Source organism: Fukomys damarensis, unplaced genomic scaffold (genome assembly GCF_012274545.1).
Source record: "Fukomys damarensis isolate Sample0158 unplaced genomic scaffold, DMR_v1.0_HiC HiC_scaffold_16, whole genome shotgun sequence".
NCBI lineage: Eukaryota > Metazoa > Chordata > Mammalia > Rodentia > Bathyergidae > Fukomys > Fukomys damarensis.
In genome coordinates this window covers 55,870,853-55,895,444 of record NW_022900928.1, presented here as the reverse complement: position 1 = coordinate 55,895,444, position 24,592 = coordinate 55,870,853, and the positions used below count along the sequence as shown (strand labels likewise).

Sequence of the window (24,592 nt, the reverse complement as noted above, 5' to 3'; positions counted from 1 at the left end):
GAAAGGTTGGACAGCAGGTTAATGCCAGCAACCTAGAATGCTAAGAAGGGTAATGACAAAATAGTAAGTTGTTGCTAAAAGGCACTTATTTAGAGCTTTTCAGCTTGATGGGGCTATGGCAGTGAGTCCAATTCCAAAGAGGAACCCAGAAAGAAACAGTATGAGGATGCTCAGGGCATCAGTGGGTGCCTCTGTGTTAAAGGCATCACAGTATCCCATGGGGCCCTTAACCGAGAGGAATGTCTACTCTCTCGGGGCCACGTGAGAGCTTGACTGGGACGGGGAAAGAAAATTAGTGTAGCTTATCTGAGCCAAAGGTTGGTGATGATGGTGGGCTGGGAACAATTTTGTCTTCAGGAATCCGTGTAAACCTTAATTTGAGTGGCCCAGTGGGGGTGGCAGTGTAGGATGGATGTTGTCCTGTGAAAGTGACTGGAGAAGAATGAGGGCTTTGGAGAATAGCTTAGGGCGAGAGCAATGGAACCATTCTGGAAGGTTTTTTACCTTTACTGCAGTGGGCGTGGAGAGTATGACAGTATAAGGTCCTTGCCATTTGGGTTTAAGGGGGCCCTTTTGGAGGTGTGGTGGGGCTAACAGTACCTGGTCACCCGGATGATAAGTGACAGGTAAAGAGGAGAGAGTAGACGGAAGTAGGGAATCCATGTGTTGCTAGAGTGGAGACCGCATATGGTTAAGCAAGGGAATTAGCAAGTGTGGTGGTAACTGTCTTGGCTGAGGGGTGAGTCCTGGGGGTAGCATAGGTCTTCCAAACATGAGTTCGAAGGGAGAGAGGTTGAAAGGTTTTTTTGGCAGACAGTGGAGGCGCAAGAGGGCAAGGGGAAGCAGTTTGATTCAATCTAAGTGAAGTTCGAGAGTTTTGTGAGGATAGACTTGAGAGAGCAGTTGGCACCAATGAAAGAAACTGGCACCTGCCAAAGATCACTCCACACACCAACAGAGCTTGTATGAGGGATTTATTGTAGAGCTGCTGTGACACAGTGGCCTACTCAGCAAAGGAGGAAGAAGAGAGAGAGAGCTGGGTGGAAGAGGCTTATTTATAAAGCGGGTGGCTGGTGTAAGTGGGTTGGGGAATTGCATTAGATGCACAGGCAGCCACTCAGGGGTCATTATTTGTCCTTATATGGGCAAGTCTTGCTTGTGCATCAGTTTTGCTTATGGATGATGATGTGTGATGTAGGAAATGGAAATTTAAGGTATAAAATGGTGGTCTTTAACCAAAATGGTGACAGCCATATCAAGGCGGTTATCTTATGGAGGGGGAGTTAATACTATACAAGGTGGTATCTACAGATTCAGTGAAATCCTTATCAAAATTCCAGTTATAGTTCTCAAAATATTTTTAAAATCCTTAAATACTTGTGGAATCAGAATGAACCTCTGATGGTCAGAGCAGTGTTAAGCAAAAATAAAAAGCTAGAGACATTACACTACTTGATGTCAAAATCTCCGAAATCCTAGTAATAAAAATACACGTAGATCAATGAAACTGAAGAGCCTAGACATAAATCAGTTGGTTTTTGATAAAGAAGCCAGGGACACACAGTGGGAAGAGAGCAATCACATTATAAGTAGCATTGTAAACAACTTGATGTTCACATACATAAGAATGACATTTGACCTTTATTTCAGTCAGTATTCAAAGTTCATCTCAAATATCGAAAATTTAAATGTAAAACCTGAAAATTTTAGCAGAAAATGGGGAAATTCCTTGACATTTTCTAGACAATAATTTTCTGGATATTACCCCGGAAGGTCAGGCAACAAAAGCAAAAATAATTAGGATTACATCAAAAAGCTTCTAGCCAGGTGTGGTGGTACATGCATATAATCCCAGCATTTGAGAAGTTGAGGCAGGAGGATCTCTGAGTTCAAGACCAGCCAAGGCTACATAGTGAGTTCAAGGACAGCCTGTGCTACATAGTGAGACCCTGTCTTAAAAACCAAACCAAAACAAAACAAAAACAAGCTGTGAAGCAATAAAAATAAAGCAAAGAGACATTTGTTGGATTTGGAAGGAGGAATGTTTTCAAACTATATATCTGATAAGGTATTAATACCCAAAACATATACAGAATTCAGTAAGACGAAAATAATCGGATTAAAAAGGGATATAAATGGATATTTCATAAAAGAAGACATGAAAAGTGAAAAGGTGTGTGGAGAAGGGTTCAATATCATTAATCATCTAAAAAATTAAAATCACAGTGAAATATTTCCTTCCCATTAAACGACTTACCCAAAACAGGTAAGTGCTGGTGAGGATATAGAGAAAAGGCAAGCCTTAATTTATATGATATCTGTGGGGATGTACAATAATCATGATGGAAATTGGTATGGAGGTTTCTTAAAAAAATTAAAAATCAAGCGCTAATTTGATCCAGCAACCATACTACTGGGCATATAGCACAAAGAAATGAAATTAGTATGTGAGAAAGATATCTGCACTTCCCTATTGATTACAGAGTTAGTCACATTAGCCAAGATACGGAATCTACCTAAATGTCAGTCAGTGAATGGATAATGCATACTTGCAGCGTGGATCTGGCCTTAACAGAGATGGAGAGCCTATCATTTATGACAACATAGTTGAACTTGGAGGACATTATTTAAAGACTCTTATATGTAGAATCCAAAAAATATAAACATAGAAGTTACCAGATGTAGGGGTAGTGGAGGGACAAGATTGGAGGGGTGATCAAAGGATAAAAAAATGTCATTTAAATAAAAGGAATAAGTTCAAGAGATACACTGTTTAACATGGTGACTACAGTTAATAATTTGGTATAATTTGAATATAGTTAATGATTTGATGTATATTTGAATATAGAATAGATTTTAAGTGTTTTAGCCCCAAAAGGAAATAAGTGCAAGATAATGCAGAAGTTACTTAGCTTGAGTTACCTATTTGACAATGTATAAATATATCAAGACATACGCTATAACTATGTACAATTTTTATTGTCCATTTTAAAAGTCAGTCCACCAAAATATATCACTTTATATACTTTTAGGAATTTTAAAACATTATTTCTTCCAGTTTATCCTTTGTTGGCCTCTGTTTTACTTTTGTATCTGTTGTAAACTGTGTAATACATTATTATTTTTGCTTTAAACACTGTGTTCTATTTTAAAAATATTTTTAGTTAAGAAAAATAATTTCTTTACTTTTACCCACATATTCGCTATTCTAGTACTCGACAGTCCTTTGATTCAGTTTCACATTTGGAGTCAGTTGAGTAAATGGGTACAAATTTAGTTGGGTTCTTTAGTCATGCTCATTACTTGCTGTTTCTTCTTTCTTTTAAAATTTTTATCTTTATCTTTATTTCTTTGTTTATTTTTATTTAGTTTTTTGAGTCAGGGTCTCCTTATGTAATTTGGCTGGCCTTGAACTCACTATGTAGCCCAGAGTGGCCTCAAACCTCCAGTGATCCTCTGCATTGGCTTCTTTGAGTGCTGGGATTATAGGTGTGTGCCACCATGCTGGCTCTTGTTTATTTATTCTGAGACAGGGGTCTCGCTGTGTATCCCCACTGGTCTTGAACTTTCATTCCTCCTGCCTCAGCCTCCTGAGTGCTGGTTTTATAGGCAGCACCACTATACATGGCTGTTTATAATTTATTTCTTGATTCTGTAGTGGTATTGTTTGCTTGATGTTTGTGTTTGCTCAATTTTTTACATCAGTGATCTTCCCAATTGTATTTTTTAGAAGATATTTTTGTTCTTTGAGCATTCATTTCATTCATATTTTCATCAGGTTCCAGACAAATCAGTTTGTAATAATTCATTTATTTTGTATGAGTTTTGTTTTAGTTATATTGTTCATCGTTCACATGATTGTTGCATTTTAGCCTCATACTTGAAGGCTGGTGTCATTATATCCTATTGACAATTTATATTGCTTGACTTTCTTCACATTATATTTTGAACCATTTTTATTTTTACAATGAAAACATTTTATTCTTCATGTTTATAGTTCGATGCTGGAATACTTCATAGTCTGTGTACTTTCTTGTAGCCTGAGGAAATTGTGGGGGATTGTGGATAGTAGAAATGTGATAGTTTCTAATTTTATTAGAATTAATGAGCTATATGGTATTTTTCTCAGACATTAAATATTCTGTGTAAGACTTTATATTATCTAGTTAAGAATCTTTCCCATTTCCACTGGGAAGACCTATGAAATTTAAATTATTTCCAGATTTCACTGTGTGGTACTGAAGCATTCACTCCAAAACATCAGCATTGTTATTTACTTTTTTAGTTTCCCATTTATTTCTAGCCATTTCCAATGTTTTTTCAATAAGAAGAGGTGACTAAAGAAGATAGGTGGATCCTGACTGAGTTTGTTTCTTTGCAGTATTGGGGTATTAATGACAATTTTGATAATTTATTCAACTTACAAATGCTTTTCTTTTATGAATTTAGTTTATTGTTTAAATTTAAAAATTACAGTAAAAGACACTTTGCCATCAATCTCCCTGAAAATACTCCTTTGCTTTGAACACATCCCATCATTCTTGTCACCTTCTGAAGTAGTTCTTGGAGACCCTTTCTTTGTCTTAGTGTTGTTGTGGTGCCTTGATGTGCTGAATTGATTGAAAACATATATTTACCTGTTATAGTCATTTTGACTTTGGAGAGGAGCCAGAAGTCACGTAGGACCATGTCTGCTGAGTAAGGTGGATGAAGACATACAATGTTTTATAAGCCTTCCTTTCCTTTAGATGACTCTTGGCAGCTCCTTTCACCATATTTTTTATTGCATCTTGTCTTAGCTGCTTTCTCATTGCTGAGAAAAAATTCCCAACACCCAGAGTTAGAGGAGGAAACATTTATTTTAACTCACTGTTTGTAGAGGTTTCAGGCCACAGTCAGTTGGTTCCAAGGCAGGGTAGCATGGCAGAAGGACATCCATCACAAAGGAGAAATAGTCACTGTGGGGTATGCAGAAAGCATCAGTGAGCAGCAGCAGGCCTCCCTTTCCCTTTTTTTCCATCCAGGGTACAAGCCTTTTGGGTGGTGCTACCCACACTCAGGGTGGGCCTTCCCATTATCCATACTCAGAACTATGATTAAACCAATTAATGGACTAATCCAATACCATATTCGTTTTTTAAAAATTGTTTTGTTTTTGTAGTACCAGGAATTGAACTTGGGCCCTTGCGCTTGCAAGGCAGGCTGCGGAACCAGTGAGCCAAATCCCCGGCCCCAATACCATATACCTTTGATCCCAGTATGACACACCTTAGTGTCACCTCTGAAAACCCCACCTCTGAGCACAGCAGGCTTTTGGGAGACATTTAGATACAGGCCATAACCACTCCAAGGCATTCATGCAAGAGGATTTCCAGAACTGCTTCTGAAAGTGGAAATATTGATGGGTAAGTATGTTTGAAGCAAGGGAAAGTATTTGAGGGGGATTATGGCAATGTGTATTAATAAATTTTTAAAATTTAAACTTTCACCATAGGTTTTTTTTGTTTTTGTTTTTGTTTTTTTTTTTTTTTGGTACTGGGGATAGAACTTGGGTCCTTGAGCTTTCAAGGCCAGTGGTAGAACCACTGAGCTAAATCCCCAGCCCTCACCATAATTTTTTATCAACTTTTGTATACCTCATAGTTCTGATATTAAATGTTTTCATTAGTTTTAGAAATTTTAACTTTCAGTTTGTATTAATCATTTCACCCAAGACTCACTTAAAATTCATTAAAATTTTGATGTTATTTTCTAATAGCCTATCATGACCAAAGAATTTTGAGAGTAATATTTCTACTTCATAGAACTATGTGAACACAAACTCATTTATGATCAAATTTTTTTAATGATCTATGTGTACTTAAGAAAGTATATAGTCTCTTTAGGTCTTCAATATTCCTGTTTTTTTTTTGTCCACTTTTTACCCCCTATATTGGGAATGTTTTATTGTTAACCAGTTATTAGTCCACTTGTATCTATTTTTTCCCTGTGTCTCCAGTAGGTTTTGCTTTGTAATGCTGTTTGTAGTGTTGTTTGATATGTGTATGTTTATGTTCATATGTGTTATCTTTATTATGATTGCAGATTATAGCATTAAAAAGGGGACTTCCTGGGGTTACATTTATTGTTTTTGTTTTGCCTGATGTCAAGATCACCACCCTTATTTTTTATTGCTTTCATTTGCCTGATGTTCCATTGTCTGTTCCTTCATGTTCAGTCTTTTTAAATATACAGTATAAAAAATTAATATACAGTGCATTGTACTATTCATCTTGCTTTGTGAGCCAAATTGAAAACTTTTCCTTTTAATAAATGATTCAGCTTATTCATAATTGTTATATAGTTAAATATTTGGACTTGAATGTGTAATAAAATTGTATAATTACTATATTTTCTGTTTATTTCTTTATGAAATGTGTATTATTTGCCATCTAATTTTTTTATTATTGATATTTAAAGTTTGAATTTTTAGGTCAGTATTTTTTGTTTTGTTTTATGCATAGGATGAATTCCAAGGCCAAAAAGAAAACTGCCAACAAAGACTATTATCCTCAGCAAGGCTATATCCATCAGAAACAAAAGAGAAATAAAGACCTTCCCAACAAGCAGAATAATTTGCTTAAAGAAATCCTATATCCAGAATTGAAAGATAACTACCATTATGAAAACATGTGAAAGTATTGAAATCCAATAGAAGAACTAAAACATAGCAAAGAAATAGAAAAGACTCAAACCTTATCCATTCTGTAAACCATCAGACCAGAGAGATGAACAAAAGAGGAAGGAAAGGAGAAAGGATATTTAAAACAGAAGAAAATTAGAAAACAAAATAACAGGAATGACTTTAGTCTCAAAAGTAACCTTGAATGTAAATGGATGAAATTCTGCAGTTAAAAGATACACACTTGATGAAATGATTAAAAAAAAAAAAAAATGACCCAACAGTATACGGCCCACAACAAACTTATTTCCCTAGCAAAGACACAAAATGAAAGGTTAGAAAAATATATTCTGTATCTACCTTTTGGTAATTTTACATGGGAATATAACTATTTGAACAAAAGCATATCTAGAACTTCAGTTGTTTCAATTTTATAATTTTGTATATCCACTTTAATATACTGTTGTATGTATTTCCTTCACTTATTTTAATCTATTTTGAACTGCATTTTTACCAGTATAAGAAAACATAATTCATTTGATTTCTTTTCTAGGAGGAAACTTTATATGTTTTGAGATTAGTGCTGGGGATCACAAGCTTCTTTCCTTTGTGAATTTGATTAAAACTCTTCTGCCTTCACTATTTAAAATTTCACTATCTAAACTGAAGGATATTTTATGAATTGATTACTTTAAGAAGTTTCTTTTTTTCCCCTTCCCTTTCCTCCCCTTTTCTCTCCTCCCCCTCCCCACTTCCTTCTTTTTTGAGACTGTGTGTCCCTGTGTAGTTCAGGCTTTCCTTGAACTTAATATGTAGTCGAGGCTGGCCTCAAATTCACGGTGATCCTCCTACTTCAGCCTCCAAGTGCTGGGATTACAGGTATGTGTCACTATGCCTGGCAAGAAGTTTCTTTCATGACAGATATCTTAGAGATTTTTATAACTGATTAAGTTGTAAAAGCAGATCTTGAACATATACATAAAACAGAAGAAATAAAATCTGCTATACATACAAGTAATTAAAATGGATTGATTATAGTTTAAAGGCCATTAGATTTCATATTGTTTACATTCTTACCCCCTTTTGAGTTGTTTTGTGTGCTCTTTGTTCATCAGTTTTCAAAACTGAAGATGTTGTTTCTAGCATTTTAATGTAGCATTCCTAAATTTACATTCAGATGAATTGATTCATGACTAGCCGTAATTAGCAAAAAGTTTAAATTTTCTGGGTCAACCTAAAGAAATAAAATGGTATTATTTGAATGAAGGAAATAAGAGCAACTGTCAGCAAACTAGCAAAAACTCAATAAGCTGACCAGAATTTTCTCCTCAGGCAATAGTTCTGCTATATTTAAAGCCTTTCTTGTGTTGGTCAGTTAATGGGATTCTAGCAAATGGAATGTGGCTGGAGGCCTTTCTCCTTAGAAAAAATTCTCACACAATTTTTCATTCAGCTTTCCTTTTTGTGGCTTTGTGAAGATATTCATAGTGACTTCGGATCAATGCATGCTGAGTTCGGAAACCATATTTTGAAATATGTGAAATCACAAGATGAAAGAAAAGCCTGCATCCCTAGATTACCACTTGGAGAAATTGTCAGCCCATCAGTGACATATCTTGGACTTTGTAAGAGTGATAAATTTCTATCAGTTTAAGCCATTATAAATTTTAAAATTGTTATAGCAGTTAATCTTGCCTGAAATATTGGCACCTTGAATAATCTGAGTTTATGAGCAAAAACCTTTAAGATACATAACATTGGTTTAGTAGTGGATAGTAAAATTTAGTTAAAATTAAGTTTATTAGTAAAGTTGTACAGTTACATGCCTCACATTATCAGTCAATGATGGACCACATATATTATGGTCCTATAAGATTGTAATAGAGCTGAAAAATTACTATCACCCAGTATTCCTGTACCTTTTCTATGTTGAGGTATGTTTATATATACAAACAGCATTGTATTACAGTCAACCTGCAGTATTCATTACAGTAGTATACTATACAGCTTTATAGTCTAGGAATAACAGACTGTACAAGTGATGGCGAACCTTTTAGAGACCGAGTGGCCAGATGCAACCTAAAACTCACTTATGCAAAGTGAAAACACTGCAATTAAACCTGAGTACTGCGATTTTAGTTCAGCCAAAAACAAAAACAAAAACAAAACAAAAAAACCAAAACACCAAATACTGTTATCTAATCCTTGACTGCTGGGGTGACTTGGCTGGTGTGCTGTCAGAGACAGTGACATAGGTTAATCATCACTGGATTATTCCATACCTCGTAGGTGTGTGGTAAGCTGTATATCTTCTAGGTTTAGTTTCAGTAGTCTCTACAATGTCTGCACAATAATAAATCCCCTAACTGTTTCTCAGAACGTATCTTTATTATAGGGACGCATAACTGTATTTCAGTTCTCATAGTTAAGTTTCTCTTTTACAACACACACACATGCACACACACACAGAAGCAAACACTTTTTCCAAGTGAGTCCTCTATTTTTAATACACAAGATCCTTATTTAACCTTTAGGTAGCCCTTAGAAAAGTAAATAGATCTGTATTAGTGAGCTTTTATCATTAAATGTTTGGAGGTTCCCAGAGTTTCCCCTATCCTGCCAACAGCCATTAGCTGGGGACCAAGCCTTCAATATGCACATTTTGGGGACATTCCAGATCTAAATTATAACAATACTCTGCTTCTGAATTTGCTTATTCTCTGCTTCAAATATAGATTTCTACTTGTAAGATGTGTACAAGTTCATTCATTTGTATTGTATAGCTGTAATAGTTTATATTGACCATGGACTTTTCTATCATATCAACTCACTACTCAAAAATTTGTGACGAAAATCCCGTCATAATGATAAATGGAAAGAATTGTAATATGTTAGTGTAGTGTTAAGTTCTAAAAAATAAGTTAAAACCTCAAGTCTGGATGTTAAAAGGGAGAACTTTCTCAAGTGGAATTATGGGTAACTTTGAAAGAAGACTTTCAAAATGTAGGTTTAGACAAAGACTTTGTGAACAGAACCCTAGTTTTATAGGAAAAAATATAATGAATCAACAAATGGGATGACAACAAATTAAAGAGCTTCTGCACAGCACAGGAAACCAACAGTGAAGAGACATCCTATAGAATGGAAACGCTTTTTGCCAGCTACTCCTCAGACAAAGGTCTAATGTCTATAATATATAAAGAATTAAAGAACAACAAAAAACCCAGATTCTCTCAGATTTAAAGACCCAGTTTTAAAAAAATGGGCATCTGAAAGTAGACACTATCAAATGAAGTAGACATTATCAAATGAAGTACAAATGGCCAATAAATACATAAAAAATGTTCAACCGCTGGCCCTTCAAGAAATGCAAATTAACAGATTTCATCTCCAGAAAGAATGCTTATCAAAAAAATAAAAAAATCCACCAATAACAACCACTGGTGAGGATACAGGGAAAAAGGAATCTTTCTTCATTGGTGGGAGTGTAAACCAGTACAGCCACTGTGGAAATCAGTACGGAGATTCTTCAAAAAACTAAAACTAGCAATTCCATTTGACCCAGTTATTTTCCCAAAAGCGTTAAAGTCATCCTAATACAGTAATATATGTGCACTCATGTTTATAGCAGCACAATTTATAATAGCTAGATCTTGGAAGTGCCCATCAGCAGGTGAATGGATGAAGAACATACAGTGTTTATATACAATGGAGTACCACCATGCCATAAAGAAAGAGAAATTTGAGTCATTTGTAGGTAAATAAATGTACCTCAAAACCATAATGTTAAGTGGAATAAATCAGACACACAAGTTTAAATATTGCATAGTTTTTCTTATTTGAGAAGCCCAAAGAATAAGAGCAAAATAAAAGATAGATGATAGGAAGTAGGGGGATCATTTTCAAATGAAGAGATGGAGGGAGGAAGGAAAAATAATTTTTAAAAAGAGTTGAAAAAATGGAAATATTTTTGCACATGGGAAGGGGAAGAAGAGTTGGAGTAAGGAGGAATAAGAGAAGGGGACAAAAAGTAAGAATGAAGATGTGTTACGTGCGTATACAAACTCCTTAGAATAAATGCAATCATTATGTACTGCAAACACAATAATAAAATATAAAAAAGAAAAATATATGGAAAAGAGAAATGGACCGTTGGGATAATGTCATCTCAGTGTCAACCAAAGTCTCTTTAAATTTAGGATGCTGCTGTAGATTATATAATATTTTGCTGGGACATAGTTCAAAGAGACAGTGAAACAAGTTTCAGACAAAGTTTTTTTTTGTGTGTGTGTGCCGACCTTTTGAATGAATAGTGCTTCTTTCCTAATTTTTGTTTCATTTTTAGACAGAGAATTTCAGAATCTGTGTTTCTGTTCGTATTCATTGTAGTCTGAAGAGTTAAGCCACTTTTCCCAAAAAATATGCAAAATGGGGACTATGAAATTATATTTGTCCCTTGCTACCCTCCAGAGATTGTCTCTAGGACCCTTCTGTGAATACCCGAATCCATGGCTACACAAATCTCTTATGTAAAATGGCATAGTATTTGCATAGAACCTATACACATAAATTCTGTTGATGTGGAAACCATGAATGCAGAATGAGCAGGCATAGAACCTGATGAGGAAGGCCGACTCTAGTCATTACACAATACTATATTCTATTGATTGAATTCACCAAATAGTTCTGAGAGCACTTTTCTATGTGTAATATAGTCATTGGCTTCCTAAAGAACTTCCAGATTTTTCCCTAGATAATAAAACAGAGTAACAAAGTAACACATAATAAAGGGCTGGGGATTTAGCTCAATGGTTCCACCACCTGACTTGCAAGTGCAAGATCCTGCGATCAAGTCCTGGTACCCCAACAACAAGAAAATAAACAATAAAACAAAAGTTAATAGGAAGTAGAGAGCTAGGTCTTTCTTAAATGGAAAAGGATCAAAAGATGCAGGGAGTGGAGGGAAAGGGAATGAAAAAAATTAAGATGTGTTATGTACATGTACCAGTGCCACATTAGGAATAAAAATGTACTACAAACATCCTAATAAAAATACAATGTGCATGTTATCACTCATTTTAAAAAGTGTACAGCTCATTGGGTTTATATATTCACAGTTGTACAACCAGTACCACAATCGCAATCACAAAATTTTAGAACATTTTCATCAACCCTAAAATAAACTTTAATACATTATTCTTCATTTTCTCAAAAATTTTCTACCTACTATTTGTATAGATATATCTGTGCTGAACATTTCAAATAAAAGAATCATGCAGTTGTGGTCTTTGTGATTGGATTCTTTGATTTAGCATAATGTTTTTGAGGTTCCTCCACGTGGTACATAGTGACACTTTATAACATTGGTAAATAGTATTTCATTATGTTTCCAAACCACATTTTGCTTACCCATGCATCACTTGGTAATGTTCTGAATTTTTCCAATTTTTAACTATTATGAGCAATTATGATATTATGTATAATACCAGCCTTTTAATGTATTTGTGTGGAACTATGGTTTCATTTCTTCTGGTTATATAAGGAGAAGTGGTAATGTAGTAACTAGATTAATCATTCAAGGAATGCTAGTACCAGACTCCAGGGGCTCTTCACAGGTGTCTATTTCTCTAGTTCTCTTATAAATTTTTACTTTTTGTAGAGTTCAGCATGTTGTTCTCACAGAGCTACCAGTTCCCTCTTAAATTCTTGCCACCAAAATCTCCAGTTTTTCATAGCAACTTTGAGTTTGAACTTTATCGTACAAGTACTCTGTTCCAAGAAATCATTTCTCTTGGGAAAAGCTTCTGAGCTCTTTGTTCTTTTGTCTTGTCTTTCCTAGAGAAAACTCTTTGTACCTTAGAGAAAACTCTTTGTTCCCCTTTTTTTTTTTTTTTAAATCAAGAATTGAACTCAGGACCCTGTGCTTGCCTGACAGGTGCAGCGCCACTGAACTAAATCCTTGGCCTTTTGCACCACTTTCTGCAGCTGGTAGTGGGACACTCCACTTCTCCTGTAGTGGCATCCTTTATAATAAAGATCAGGACTCTATATTTTTGGTAGCTTCTGCTCTTCTCAGCTTGCCTTAGCTGGTACATAACTTCTGATCTGTGAAGGAATTGTTTTAAGGCTGATTGGGGCTCTCTGATAGTCTGCACCTTCCTTTCCTGTCCTATAGCCCCTTTTCTAAGAGTGATACCTGAATAGAGAATCATGAAAATAGTTTTTGCAATTTGTAGTAGGGAAGAATGAGAAATGTTGACAAAACTTTCCCTTTCAGGGAGACACCAAAGTCCTTGACCAACTAGGATCTACCGGGAGTGGGGGGGATCTCTGTTCTCGGATATACATGCCATAAATGGAGCATCTGTCACTCTAGGCTGGGTGAGGTAAATAGAAAAGGGAGCAGTTTATGACTCATTGCTACAGAATCTCATTGTTCTTATTTACATTTAGGAGGCTATCTTGAGCAAATATTTCTTCATTTTCTGTTAATGCCTTGGGATACTTTCCAGTTATTTTAAATGTTTTTAAAAATAATTTTCATTGGTTGTGGTTGTTTTGCTGGAAAAATGTTCTGTAGAGTTCCTGTTGCTACCATTTCTGAACTTACTTCTTTCTACTACAGTTATTAATCAATGTAATCAGTGAAAAGAAAATAATGAGAAGCTTCACAATTTGGAAATACTAAAATTATATTCACAAAGGTTAGACCTGCCTCAAAAAAAAAAAAAAAAGAACTGGAAAATGTATTATAAAATCAGGGATGCACACATACACAGAAAGTTCCTGACTTGTACTAATTTGACCTATAATTTTCCAGTTTGATGGTGTGAAAGTGATGTATATTTAGTAGGAACTGTATTTCACATTTTGAATTTTGATCTTTTTCCAGGCTAGTGATATGCCATATGTGTTTCTTGCGATGGGCAGCAACAGCAGCAAGCCACAGCTTGTAGTCAGCCATGTGATCACGAGGGTAAGCAGCTAACACTCTACAGTGTATTATGTTGCTAAGCAACAGTCTGGTAGGTTAGATGTGTTAAGTGCATTTCTAACTTACAGTATTTTCAACTTAAAATGGATTTATTAAGACAGAACCCTAATAAGTCATAAGTGTTCAGAACCTTTATGAAAAGAAACTGTACAAATCTTCTGAAATATATCAACATAGAGCTGGGCACATTAAAAAAAAAACGTACTCTTGAATAGGATTTTTTCATATATTATGATGCCAATTTATGCTAAGTTAATCTGTAACTCAACCTCTGTCAAAATATAATCAGGAATTTTTTTCTGAATCCAGAAAAGTTGATTATAAAATTTATTTTTTTGGGGAAAAAGGATATCTGGGAAAATGATGAGAAAAAGAAGCAATGAGGAGTGGCTAACGTACCTGACAATAAAACAGGCATGGAAACCACTATAGTTACTACAGCTTAATGTGGAGACAAGATCAGTTGGACCAGTAGAATAAAATACAAAGTAATTTACTAAATATAAGATGGAAATTAGCATTTGATAAAGATGAATTAGTATCCTCAAATAATTAGAGAAATAATTAGCTTTGTAGTGAATATTTTGGAAATAATTATGTGGTTGTATGGGAAAGGAAAATGGACTGGTCATTTAAATTATTTAACAGGAAAAAGATATATGAGTGGGTTAGTTTAAATGTTAAAAACTATAACCACACAAGAACTAAGTGAGGGAGTCAGTTTACTCATAACCTGGGAATGGGCAGGACTTTTCTAACCATCACTAAACTTGAAAAAAGAAAAAAAAGACTAATTCATTTGATTATATAAACATTTAAAAAATACTTTTCTGTTATTCAGAACTCTACCTCTAAGAATAGGATATAATAGAAATGTGAAATTAATAAGGTCTCCTTATAGCACTGTTCTGCAGAATATAAGACAGGTGGTAGCCCAGGTAACTGTCACTAGGAGAGTATACAGTGGTTGATTAAACTATGATGCATTTATAAGAAGCATTATTCAGCTATGAAGGAAATAAAATACATACCTATATACCTAATCTTTAGTATATATTGTTAAATTCTAAAAAGCAAGATGAATAAAAAAGTACTACTTTATATATAAAATGAGGTCTCTGCCTCTTACTGTTTGAGCTAAGAGTATTTTTTTTTTTTATTGAGTTTATTGGTACATTTAGGGATACAGTACAGTTACATTCATTGTTGGGATCATGTACCTTTACATGGCAAGTCTTGATTCTCATTTTTTCCCCTTACCTCTGCTAAGAGTATTTTTAAATCTAGTAATTTGTACGTTCTACTGGGAAACTCTAAGGATAAAAATAGCCACAAGACTTTAAACCATCTTTAATCAATGATACTTGGAGAGATTTTATTTTTCTCTTCTAAGACTGGATGATATTCTTGTGAAGTAAATTAAGGGAGGAATTATACCAGGTCAGGACTAGGTAGAGGACTAGGAAGACATTTACTTCAGGCATGAAATGGTATGGAGAAACTGAAAAACTTAGTAATTAAAATTAGAAATACTTTAATACAATATTTTTAAATGCCAAAAAACTCCCAAATTTTAAATAAAAGTGGAAGGAGTGCCAGTATTCTGCTGAGTCATGTTGGAACCCGAGGCAAAGGAAAACTCAATAATTTAGATCTTCTGTGGTTTAAAATTGATATTTTGTTTATTATGGATTCTAGCCATGGAATTATGTCGGTATGGTTAAGAACTGAGATTTTTCAAAAGATGTAGATACAGTTTTGTATGATTTAGTGAAAGCTCCATAGTCCTCAAGTTACATATAACTTTTAAAATAATTATTACAAAATGTATAAGGTGATGGAGGAAATGCAAACATTAATGGCATATTGAAAACACTAGATTATGATGTTTTTAAAGTTATGATGAATACTTTAGCAGTGGTAAAAATAGTTGTAATAAAATAAGCATGTATAACTGGCAGATGAAATGATCTGATGTTTAGAATTTATTGCAAAATGATCTGAGGATGGAGAAGTAGGTAGAATTGTATTAAACAAGAATGGCCATGTATTGATCATTATTGAAACTGACTGATGAATATATAAGGGATGTTATATTATTTCTTCTAATTTTATTGTCTCTTTTCTGTATGTATTTGTTTTTAAATTTTTCACCTGCAAAAAATGTTATTTGAATAAATTATTCAAGTTCCTAGATTCAGTTAGCCTTGTACTCTGCAAAGCAGAATGTTTTTTAAAGGTTCTTGTTGCATGTTATTGATATTGAATTTAGAAATTTTATGTCTCATTAGGCTTGCCTTATTCCCCTGGGGGGAGGCAATAGTTTTAACACATGTTCACATTATTTAACATGCATATATTTATGCATTAATAAGTATACACACATACATTAAGAAGCATAAAATTGTAAAGGAAAAGAAACTGGAGTTTCAGTTGATTATCTGCCTGATATATATATCACAGAAGATTTTACCTTTAACATACGAATTAATTACCCAAAGTAGAATCATACTGGTTTAAAAAAAAAAAACAAATGATTCCCAGAAATACAAATGGCCAATACACAAAAAATAAGTTGTGTCTTACTGGTTGTAAAAGAAATTTTATGCAAATACACATCAAATATTGACATCCACTTTTGGCTTATTAAGATTTAAAAATGACAACAGTGGTAGTGAGAGTAAATGATACTCAAGTTTTAAATGGGAGTGTAAGTTGGCATAACCTAATAAGCAACTTTGACATAATACTGTGTATCATACGTCTTTAAATTGTAGCCTTTGATCCTGAATGAAAGTATGTTTGTATATATGTACTATGTAGTATTGGGCATCAAACACAGACTCTTGTGCATGTTGGGCAAAACACTGTGCCATTATCTCTACTCATCTTTGATCCTCTAATTCCACTTCTTAGGGTCTAGTCTAGGTAAAAATCTTAATCAAATATAGCAATAATTTGTATACAAAATATGTTTAGTATTAAAACATTTTGAAAAAAATATGTAACACTAAGAAGCTCTATAAGTTAATTAGGGCATATTCATGATTTCAAACATTATTCAGTCACTGGGCCAGGGTTTTAGCTCAGTGGTGCCGCCACCTGCTTACAAGTGCAAAGTCCTGAGTTTAATTCCTAGTACCAAAAAAGAAAGATATTATTCAGTCACTAAAAGGTACTTTTGAAGGTCTTAGAGATTTGGGAAAATTCTGATGATGAAATTTGCTTTTAGAAAAGTCAAAATACACAGATACAAAATTGTATAATCCTAATTTTGATCTCTATTTGTAATCAAAAGTTAGAAGGAAATGCATCACAGCATTGTGTTATTATTATATGAGTAATTAGAGATTATTTTATATATTTCTGTATAAGTTATTTAGTAATTACCATGTTCTGTATAAACATTAAGGAATATATATTTTTCACAAAACAAACTGTGCAGTGCACAGGAATGTATACTTTAGAAGGAGACAGCAAGGCTCAAGTTTCAGTCTTTCAGTTTAGTGGCCCAGAAATTGCTCTTCTGAGACTAGTTTTTTTTTTTCTAGAAAGCAATCATAGTAGCCATAATATAGAATTCTAATGAAATTGAATGAGATGAAAGACTCCTGAAGGAATTCAACATTCAAATGTAGAACATTTCCCTAGCACAATACAACTTGAAATTTGATTGAATTTTTGTTTGTTTTTCCCCCTTATAGAATATAGGCAGCAGTTTGCAAATGTTTATATAATGTTGAAGATACTCCTATATATTTAAACCTACGGGGAAAATGGATTAGGATGTTTTAAACTTTCTATTATATAGTATTTATGTTCTTTTTGTTTTAATAGCTTGACTTTAAGCTTAGCAAAATTTACTCATTCATGTGAAAATGACTGATTGTTTCTTACATGGAAGGGTGCTTCAGAGACTGAAACAACAATTAAGATGTAGTCACAGTTAATGAAGTAAATTTAAACCAGTATAAATGTGCAAGGTTTCATAGGAATATAAATGGGATTTTAGAGTTAGAAACAGTTTATATCAGGAACACTGGAGACAGTTTCATTGAAGAAGTTAATATTTGATGTGGGACTTAATGTATTTGTCTTACAAGTAAAGTGTTACAGATAGAAAGAGTGAGTTTAATATTTTGATATATTTAAAAATTTCAGTTTTTTATTACATAAAATTATTGTGTCAAAGTGAAACAAAAGTATAGAGGAATCTCCAATAAAGAAACTTTTATTAAGGAATAAAGAATAGGATTGCTATCCAGGACACAGGCTGGGGAGCCAGCCCTCTGGGATGTTGAGAAAGCAGTGGAAAGCTTAGGGATTTTATTACAACAGAGGAATCTATGCAAGTTGTTTGAGAGATCTGTCAAGCCTTGCTTGGCAAGAAGCAGTAAGTTACTATGTAAAGCTCATCTTAAGGTCATAGTTGGTGGTTCTGTCCACAGTTGCTAAGAAGAAATACAATATTAAAGATAAAGCAGACTTTTGCTGGATTGGCCTAGCAGGCAGTTTATGGTACAATTCATTGTGACCTGAACATTTTCTTCACATGACCCTTCAGCTCTATTATAGATGAGTTGGCAAGAGTGTTTTATTTGAATGCTTAATTTTCACATTTGCAAAAACAAAAGTTATAGGTGTCCTTTTTATTTTACCGACAACTCTGAAAGTAATGAGTGGATTATGGCCTGATATGTACTTTGGGAATAGTAATTTTTTTGTATTTGACAGTGAAATTTGAATTGTGTGCTGAAGACATTTTTGTCTTCTAAATTGAGTAGAGTATTTCAGACTTTCTTTTCCAACTAATTTGTGTATACTGTCTGATAAGTTAATATAAAATTTTCCTGTGTATAGAGCCATGATTAAAGTTTGTGAGTACTTTTCATTGATAATAATGAAAATGGATGCACCTTGAGACCATAGTATTAAGTGAAATAAATCAGACATAAAGATTAAATATCACATGGTTTCTCTTATGTGAGAAACCCAAAGTATAAATACTTTAAAGAGAAAGAAGATGGATAATAGAAAACAGGGAGTTAGACTTTGTGGAGGTGGGAAGGGGTTTTAGGGATTTGGAGAGAGAAAGGAAAGGAGGGGATGGGAAAGTAGAAAGGATCAAGATACAATATGTATATATACCAATTCCCCATGGTAAATGGATTATGTATCACAAATGCATACTAATATTTTCTTAGAAGATTAAAGATAAGGAGAAATAATTTTTCATAAAACAATAATGTTTTGCTGGATATTGACATTTTTCTCATTATCATGATTATGCAGTTAATGAGTTAAAAAACACAAAAATTGTGTGCATTCTTTTGCAACTTTTTTTTTCATTAATTAATTATTTTTGGTGCTGGGATTGAACTCGGGTTCTTGCACTTGCGAGGAATGTGGCAGAACCACTGAGCTAAACCTCTGGCCCTTTTTCATCTTTAATTTCTTGTCTCTTGCCTTAGTGAGTTCATTTATTTTTAAGAATTTATTCATGGACCCATTTGTATGCCATTATCCTTCAGTTTGCTTTATACACTTTTCGTTTTATTTACTTTCACGTCTGATGTTCTTTGCTATCTTCACAGGCCAGAAGTCATATGATGTTGACTTAAATCTTGTGATTTTTCAGAATTTCTTTGAAGAATTTTGTCCTATTGAAAGTACTAAGAAATGAATGCCCATCATCAATTCAAATTAAAGAATTTGATGCCTCTCTTAATCTTTCAATAAAGAAAGCCATTGGCCTTGCTAATAATACTCAGTCTAGTACACATATCTATTTGAAGTAGTGTTTTAGGAAATTAATTTGGAAAATCATATACAAAATCAGGATGGTCCTTTGGTAGATCTTGTTGTTTGCTATCATAAAATGTAAGCTGAAATGTGTGTGGCAGTTTTTGTCAGGCATTCTACAGACCTATCAGTACAAAGATGAACTGTGTTATTAAATCACCAAACAGGAAAGAATTACAGGATTCTTCCTGAGATACTTACGTATGCATCTTTTTTGATACATGCAAGGATTTCTCTGGGAAGGGAGGAATTGGAGCAGGCATCTGTGGTCCCATGGTATTCTTCAAAAGTAGCAGTTAAGTGGAATGGTCTCTCTTATATTCATTCCTTTTACCATTTAGGTATTTTGTGTCATTAAAATGGATAAGTTTGCCACACTGTAGACTCAACTTTGGGACAGAAAAGGTTATTTTCTTTCCTGAGTAAAACATTTCCAGAAGTTCTTGGTTTATTAAACATTTGGATAACAATTAATAAAACTTTAGAATCCCCGAGCAGCATTCCAAATATCACAATCTTTATCATTGAAAAGTACATTTAAAAAATAATTTATCAGTATCTCTAAGCTCTAGAATCATAATCTGGGTTTTATCTCTGAAATATGCAATAACAGAATTTTTCACATCATTAATACTTTTCATTAATTTTACCTTTCAAGTTGGTAGTTTCCATAGCATGTATTTTAATAATAAACAGTAAGACATGACAACCTTCTATTAGTTATCTTTTACATACTGAATATTAAAGTGTTGATCATCATTTAGGGAATAATCGTTTCATTATAATTATTACCATTTAGCACAGCTTAATTTCAGATTGCACATTGAATGTATCCAAACCAACAACTGTTGTAGTTTTGTGTATTTTAGGCTTTTAATTGAAAATATCATAGCAGTAAAGTAAGTGAAGTCCACTTCAATTTATTTTGATTTTTCTAATAACCTTTCTTAGAAGGTTATTATCAAATTTTACTTGAAAGCATCCTGAGATGATGTAAAAAGCATTGATTTTGGAATGGTTTGTCATGTATTAATAATTATGTGGCTGTATGCACATTATTTACATGCCCTGATGTATTTGCTATGAGGTAAACTTTGTAAAAGTCTCTTGGAATGGAACACATAAAAAATAAGACCTGGCTTGAAGGTCTTAGAGTCTAGTGAGAGTAGAGAGTGAGCGTGTGGTAAGCAAAATCTCAGAAAGTTTTTAAATTTAGATGAGTTAACATATACCCAGTGTACAGACTAACAAAAACAAGGTAGCATATATTGGTTCTCCTTTTTAAAATGTTCCTAATTTGGCCTTTTTAAGAACTGAATTCTTGGTAGGGCATGGTGGCGCATGCCTGTAATCCCAGTACTCGGGAAGCTGAGGCAGGAGGATCGCTGTGAGTTCGAGACCAGCCAGGGCTACATAGTGAGTTCCAGGTCAGTCTCAACTACATAGTTAGACCCTGTCTCAACCCCCCCCCAAAAAAAGAACTGAATTCCTAATTTTACATAGTGATAATTTGGTAAAGTTCCAAATTGTCACGGTGAGTTTTGCTGAGCGAAATTTTTGTCTGACCCATTTTATTCTCCTTACTATGTAGCTTGAGTTTCACCATAAAGAAGCAATTTTTCAAATATTTAATGGAAATGCCTGCTTACTTGAATTTAACAAATTATTCATGTATTTTTTCTTTTGAATGTAACTCAGTGAAGTAGGGACAAAGGCATCATTGGGATTATTAAATTGTTAGCTGGCACAATTTTTTGACAATATACAGCTATATACAGTGTGTTTGTGGTACACAAAGGATATTATTTTCTGGTAAGTAGGAAATAAACTGCCCAGTTTTTAGACTTCAATGTAAATATTTCAAGCTAGTATGGTTTTTTAATTTTTGTTTCTAAATACTCTAAATAAGAACAAAATGGAACACCAGCAAATAAGTATCAAGGAATTTGAATGTTCACAGCAGCATATTATATACTATTAAAAATCAAACTCTTTCAAGGAATTTCTTTTTAACTTAATGTCATGAACTATTTTTGATGTTCAAAGACCTGCCTAGAGTAAGAAATTATTTCATAGTTCACACTGGAATCTTCATGTCATCAATTAAAAAGGTGAGAACAGGTTCGTCTGCACTTTGGTGCTGAGCATTTAGTTTCTCTCTTTGGAAGGACATCACTGAGATAAAGTATGTTTTGTTTTGGTCCTTGGGATCAAACTCAAGGCCTTACTAAGACTGAGTTTCTCCACTAAATTACAATGCTAGCCCCACAATTTTTAAAATATGTTATCAAGATATTTCACACAAACCAGTAACTTTTCCAGGGAAAATTCTGGAGTGTATTTTTATAACCAAATGGTTAAATTTAGCATTTCTAACATGGTATTATAAAATATGTTTCATTATCTCTGAATGTGATAGATTGAGAAGCTCAGAACATCATCTATATAATATTCTTGCAAAACATTAGACTTAAATCTACTTATCAGAAAACAAAGTGAGTTACAATACATAGTTAAAACAAATCAGCCTGCTGCTTCAAAATCTCAGTAACATAAAAGACACGAGGTTAATGAACTGACTAGAGACAACTAAAATAAAACAGTTAAATTCAGTGATTTATTCTTGTATAAGAAAAAGATTAGAAAAAAAATAGCTATGAGAAGGACATTGTTGGAACAGATGGCAAAACTTAAATATAGATTGTATGTTATGTACTAGTGTTTTTAGTCAACATTAATCTTCCTGAGCGTGATGATTGCTTTGTTGCTTTGAGGTTATGTAGCTATGTAGGAGAGTTCTTTCTTTACAGGTACTTGCTAATGTGGTTAGTTATGAATGAATCTAGAGGAATAGAAACAAGTATTTCTGATATTACTTATGTAACTTCAATATGTAAAATTTTTTAAATAAAAAATTTGGAAAATATATTAGAAGTAAGAAAATTAGATTAGCAACATAAAATAGTTTAAATCCACTTGTTAATTGTATCAACCCTCATATTCAAAACAAATATATTTCTTTTTTTTTCTCTTGGTACTGGGGTTTGAACTCAGGACCTTGCGCTTGGGAGGCAGGCAGTGGAACCACTGAACTAAACCCCTAGCCCCAAACATTAGCTTTTGTAATGTCATCTTTACTATCTGGATGAAATCCATAGCTAATATTACCTACTTATACATACAATTTAAAAATTAATATATTACCTAACCATAACATATAAAGGACAAAAACATTATATTCTTCAATAAGTTAAGTTTTGGACACTGCAGTGTTAGACTAATGTGCCCACAGATTTCCAGAATTGCCCTTAGGGAGTTGTATTGTCCTTGTTTGAATAACTGGCAGGGATATTATTACCTTGATGTATTACTGAGGTTAAAATATAGCTGTGTGCATTTGCTAAATGGGTGAAAAGGCCCATGATTCTCTAGAGGGCTTCCAGGCTGTTAGCCTCAGGACTGGAGTTCGACCATTGGTCTCCCTTGTTCTGAGATTTCTAGCTTCTGGCATTGAGCAGCTCCTGATTTTCTTTGCACTCTAGCCAGTCAGCAGTTACTGTGGGGTTATCCTGATTCTGATCCTGTAAGCCAATCTAGGACATTCTCTCTTTTACAGTTTATCGAGTCTATTGATTTTGTTCCTCTGGAGAACACTGATTAATGCAAGACCATAGTAGTTGAGCCTTTTTGTAAGAGGGTATGAGTGACTTTTTCTCCTTGCTAGCTAGCTATTCCTCCAGAGGGAGTGGCAACTTGATATGGGAAAGGGAAAAGGAGGCCAGAGAGTTTTGTTGAATAGGTGTTAGGATGACTTCAGGCTCTGAGTCTGGCAAATGTTGAAAGTTGACTATTCTGTGGCTGCTTTCATGTACTTTGGAGGCTCTTTGCTGATTGTATTGACTGTGATGTGTTATGAATTGTCTTCCTTGGTTGTCTCTTGCCTCAGCCCTGAATTTTCTGTCCAGCTCTCTCATTGTGGCCTTTATTTAGTCCCTGTAACATACTCCCTGAGTCCTCTGCCTCAGCCAGTTGTGAGAATGCCGGGCAGTCACATACAGCTGTTTCTACTTTGCTCTCACCATTGGAGCATCCAGCTGGTCATACTGTAAAGCATTAGAACCCATTAGACTTTTCAGTCAAATGTATATTAATTTTTTCAAGCTTCATAAGCTTTCTGAGTGGTCCTACTAAAAGTTCTTTCTATACCCTAGAGGTGAAAGAAGTGGAATTGCACTTTTTCCCTTCCCTTTGAGGAATGGTTGTTTCTTATACCACTCAGCAATTCTTTCCAAATAAATATTTTCTTAAATCCTCTTGACTGTCCATTGCCTTGATATTTTTGTATCCTTGATGTGAATTTAAAGTCATTTTTACTTCCTTTCAAGATCTACACTTTGTTGTGACACCTTGTTTTAGAATTTATTCATTTTATGGTTGAGGGTCACTGGAAACTCACAATTTAACATTTTATTCTCTTTATCTTCCTTGAAATTTAGCTTTAAATTTCGTGTCTGTCTTTGTGATCTTGGACAAGTCACTTAATCTGTTTTTAAAAGAAAGGAAACATCATTATAGTTGTTATAGTAATGAAATAAGGTACTCTGTGAATTAGGCTGGTGCATAGTAATTGTTCAGTAGCTTGTGGTTTATTTATTTATTTTGAAGTTTGATACTGGATATTGAACCCAGGGTCTTCACACTGAGCTATATCTTCAACTATTTTTTATTATTAATTTACTTACTTTTGAGACAGGAGTTTGCTAAATTGCCAAGTTGCCCAGCCTGGGCTCAAACTTGAAATCCTCCTGCCTCAACCTCCCAGAGTGCTGTAATTATAGATGTATGCCATCACACACAGAAACGTATAATTATGTTATCCTTATCATTTTTGGTATGTCGAGCAAAATTTCTGCTCTAACACTTTTGGAGTTGGTAGATTTGCAAACGTAAGAAGTTTGGGAATAGGCAACTGCTTATGTTGGTTAACTGAATGGGTTATGTTATGGTCAGTCTTTCTGCAATTCTTTTTGTGTGTGTGTGTGTGTGGTACTGGCTTTAAACTAAGGACCTTGCACTTGTGAGGCAGGTGTGGTGCCACTGAGCTAAATTCCCAGCCATTCTGCAACTCTTTTAAC

General features: G+C 34.0%; 1 protein-coding gene across 2 annotated transcripts in view; it reads left to right on the top strand.

Moving 5' to 3' along the window:
• Positions 1–13,631, top strand: part of Cwf19l2 (CWF19 like cell cycle control factor 2) — a 125,784-nt gene extending 112,153 nt beyond the window's left edge. The window contains exons 19-20 of one of the 2 annotated variants that reach the window (XR_004517464.1): positions 6,504–6,995; positions 13,554–13,626. Coding sequence is in view for 1 of the 2 variants with exons in the window: in XM_033764306.1 (XP_033620197.1) it covers positions 13,554–13,558 (5 nt within the window). In the remaining variant the exon portion in view is untranslated. Of the gene's footprint in view, positions 1–6,503; positions 6,996–13,553 lie in introns of both variants that reach the window. The other variant, XM_033764306.1, reaches the window with a different exon arrangement.
• Positions 13,632–24,592: the final 10,961 nt, after the last annotated feature.